The 3,648-nt window shown below is 48.4% G+C and overlaps 1 protein-coding gene across 2 annotated transcripts in view; it reads left to right on the top strand.

Annotated features, from left to right (window-relative positions):
• Positions 1 to 258: 258 nt before the first annotated feature.
• Cacnb4 (calcium channel, voltage-dependent, beta 4 subunit) overlaps positions 259 to 3,648 on the top strand; it is a 132,451-nt gene continuing 129,061 nt past the window's right edge. Inside the window, exons 1-2 of one of the 2 annotated variants that reach the window (XM_005390811.2) lie at positions 259 to 501; positions 2,359 to 2,511. In XM_005390811.2, the coding sequence (XP_005390868.1) occupies positions 2,506 to 2,511 (6 nt within the window). In that variant the 5' untranslated portion in view covers positions 259 to 501; positions 2,359 to 2,505. The remainder of the gene's footprint in view (positions 502 to 2,358; positions 2,512 to 3,648) is intronic. The other variant, XM_005390810.2, reaches the window with a different exon arrangement.

Raw genomic sequence — 3,648 nt, 5'->3', positions numbered from 1 at the left:
GCCTTCCCAAACATTTCATGCAGCCTTTTGGATACTGAGAGTGTTTATTGTAGAGCTAAAAACCCAGGCAAAACAGGAAGCAGCTCTTTGCTGGGTAGGATGCTCCGAGTCACCCTCCGCTCTCCCGGGGAACGCTCTTCAGCTGACTGAAGCAGGGGAGCCGAGCCAATCAGAGGCGGCTTTCCTTGCTCAGTCACCAGCCTGTGGTTGAGGAAGGCTTTTGCTTTTTATGCTCTTTATTGGGAAGGCAGATAAAATGCCAGGTCTGGACTGCCTCTGGGGATAGCCTCACCCTGGGTGATGCGAATGAATAGCCTCTTGCCTGGCACATCCACAGGAATTGATAAGACAGGCGCAGTTCTTCCAAACAGGCCGTTTCTCTTTTAGCTCTAGCTGTGGTTTCTGCAGCAATTTTGTTTTTGCCTTAAAAGAGGTGCTCTGGATTATCAGACCTCCATGTATGACAATTTGTACCTGCACGGAATTGACGACTCGGAGGCTGTAAGTATTTCATAGATAGCTGATTCTCTCCCCTCCTCATCCTCCTCCCACTATCCCCCCCCCCATTTCTTAGGCAACGCAGGGAACATGGAGCTGAAAGCCAGCATCATTCAGGTACTTGCTGGCTGCTGTGTAAATGTTCTCTGTGCAGTTTGCGGTTAACGGGAATTATTTATTGTCAAGTAGCAAGGACGTTAGAGTGCTAGCAAGAGCATCCAAGAGTATAGGCTGTTGGAATTTCTGTTCGCAGGTACATGTTTGATTTCACAAGAGGAAACAGCTCCTTATAGACTGGTTTAAACTGTGCAGAAAGTGCCTGTGTTTTCTAGCAGGGTGCATAGAAAAAGACTCTCTCATTATATAATACACATTGTTTGTTGAGCTGGCATGAATGGAAGTTCCTAAGCTGTAGCTATGTTATGTGCTTTCCAGCCAGACGAGCAGTGCGGGTCTCCTGCTGCTTTGTTAAGGAAATCAGATGCAAGGGTTTGGTCACAGAGCACACCAATGCAGAGGCAGTAGGTAGCGTTCCTGTGCTCTGTCCTGGAAGACCCAGGTACACTCACGTGTGTTTAGGCTTAGAACACTGCACTCCTGTCCCCCGTAGGTCAGGTTCATACAACCCATGAAAATCAGAATGGAACGGTTTTCTGAAACCATCCCACAGGATGCTAGCTTTTGCATGTAGGATAAAGCTGATTACTGATTCTTTGTTACTTACTATTGCTGGTGGTAGTGCCTGTGCTTTCATCAACCACGTAGAAATCTTACAGGGGAGAATGACTGGGACATGCTGTGGGGAGTCTGAATTTTATGAGTGCAATGCCATACGTGTTACATTGAAAACAGGAATGTGTTATATAAGATTCTCTGGCTAAATCACCCAACAAACAGATTATAACAAAAGAAGCCTCTGTGGTACACGTCAGTGCAGACGTGTGTTTCAAACGATGTGCCATCCATGAAAGGTAGAAATCCTCAGTTCTGATAAGGCATTCCATTTTTCCTTCCTCTCTGTATTAGCTCTAACTCTAACTCTGTTTCCACAAAAGTCTCTCTGCATGTTGCCCGGTGTGCTTGTCAGTGATCAAACTGTCAGCTTATTGCAAAGGACCGTAGTTTGACCATCGGCAGCTGAGCTTGAGGAGGTCCACACTTGCAGGTGGGGTGGGGTGGGGAAAGGCAACTGTAGGAGTTCTGTAGAACAGCTTTCCTGCTGAGCCTTCAGGAAGTCTGATCATTTCTCATACCTGTTTCTACACTCAGTTATGAAACATATGATGCCTTATTGCATTGTAGGTTTTATTTTCGGCCCTGAATTTTAAACTTGAGCCGTGTATTGCACTGAAGTGGATTATAGTTATTCCAGAAATGCCTGTAGAAACTGGCTGTGGGAACAGTCAACTAGGAACGAATGTGTCCAGCTCCTGTTCTCTAGAACTGTATAAATTTCAGATGCACTGGTTCAGAGGGGAGCCATTGTCAGGATGAAAACATTGGCTTTTCCCTTTGGTCCCGCCTCACAGGACGGTCGGTTTCCGTGGAGGGTGGGGAGGGAGAGTGCAGTAATTAGACTCACAGCGGTAGCTGATGGCGGGTAGTGCCAGGGACTGCAGTGCTGTGCTCCTGGTGACTCAGTGGTGGCCGGCAGGCTGAGATCCTGGGTCCGCGCACTCTGCGGAGGTGAGGAGGGGGAGCCTGAGGGGTGGAAGAAGGCAGCTGCCCTGTCCTTAGTTGAGGGTACGGGGAGCCTTCGGGGGCGGGCTCACAGCTCTTCTCCTAACTCACAGGGGAAGACAGATGCTCGGAGGGTGGACTGACTCTGAATGCTCACTTGAGTTTGTTTGTTTTTATAAGGAAGAATAATGTGATGTGTTACCCGAGATGGTGTGAACAGAGCCTCAGCCCAATGGAGAAGACTAGGCCTAAATAGCTGACCTGGTGAAGTGACAGATAAAGCCACACCTGGAGTCCTCAGCAGCCTTTCTCAGGGCCAATGCATTTATGGCTGTAAGTGTGGGGTTTGCCCAGATCCGAGCAGAGTTCTGGGAACAGGAAAGCTCTGGCAGATAGGTGTGGAGAGGCTTTTCTCCAGCGGCCAGCGGCAGCCCAGGAGTACCCAGGCACTCAGAGCTGAGTACGGCACTTGGGGCGGGGGGTGCCGGGGAGCTGTCCATGTCTGTCCTGCCACTCTGTGCTGTTGAAAGTGTCTGTGGGGTGTCTGTGGGTTAGTATGTGTTGTGTGTCCACACAGTAAGTCTCTAATGAAATCACCTCACCTAGGGACTGGTATGTATTCTAAGTAAGGATAAAGCATTGCTCTGTACTGTTAACACTTCCCGTCCCCACGGTGTGAGATTCTGGGGCTGGAACGTGAGCTTTTTCTGAAGAGTCTGATCCACAAGTAGATTTTGGAGTCCTGGTACCCTCGAGTTTGCCTTTAACCTCTGCATCTGACATGCTGTGTATAAAAAGAGAGGAAGAGGAAACATGCCAGAACACACTTGGTGTGGATGCTTTAGATGCTTGAGCCCCATGGAGCTCTTTTGGGCCAGTCTGTTACCTTCTGCTCTGGCTACCAGGAGGGTAATTAAAGGTCAGGATTACTCAAAATGATAAGGAGGTACAAAAGATCGTTCAGTGTCCCACAGCAAAGCCCTGCAAGAGAACAGGAGATCTCACTAGAATATCACGTTACCCCTTGTGTCACTGCGACACATGTGCTGGAGCGTGTGCTTCAGGTTGTGCACACGCTGAGACCAGACCAGTGCCATATACCGGGTCATGCACACACACTCTCTTTGTTGATGTGTATGTAAGTGTTGTCCCAGGCTTCACCGCCCATTGGGCCACAGGTCCTGGTGGCCAGGGTGTTTTTCATTGACTGGGCCTCTGCTGTGTGCTGTGTCTTTGTCTGAGCCACAGTAAATCCATTCCTTGGTGTACACGTTTATAGGTGGATTCATCGTGTATTCTGGTATTTGTAGAATCATTCTAGGAATAGATTTTTTTTTTCTCAGTAGGATTATGAAAAATAATGGGAGGAATGTTCTTATAGGGATACATGAGAAGAGCGGAGAAGTAGAGAAAGTTACCTGAAACCCCCACACAGAGACAGTTGCTGTTAGCGGCTGGCACTGGAGTATT

The sequence above is a fragment of the Chinchilla lanigera genome, unplaced genomic scaffold (assembly GCF_000276665.1).
Source record: "Chinchilla lanigera isolate Chin_1 unplaced genomic scaffold, ChiLan1.0 scaffold00039, whole genome shotgun sequence".
NCBI lineage: Eukaryota > Metazoa > Chordata > Mammalia > Rodentia > Chinchillidae > Chinchilla > Chinchilla lanigera.
The sequence above is the reverse complement of the archived record's forward strand: the minus strand, read 5'-3'. Positions and strand labels throughout refer to the sequence as shown.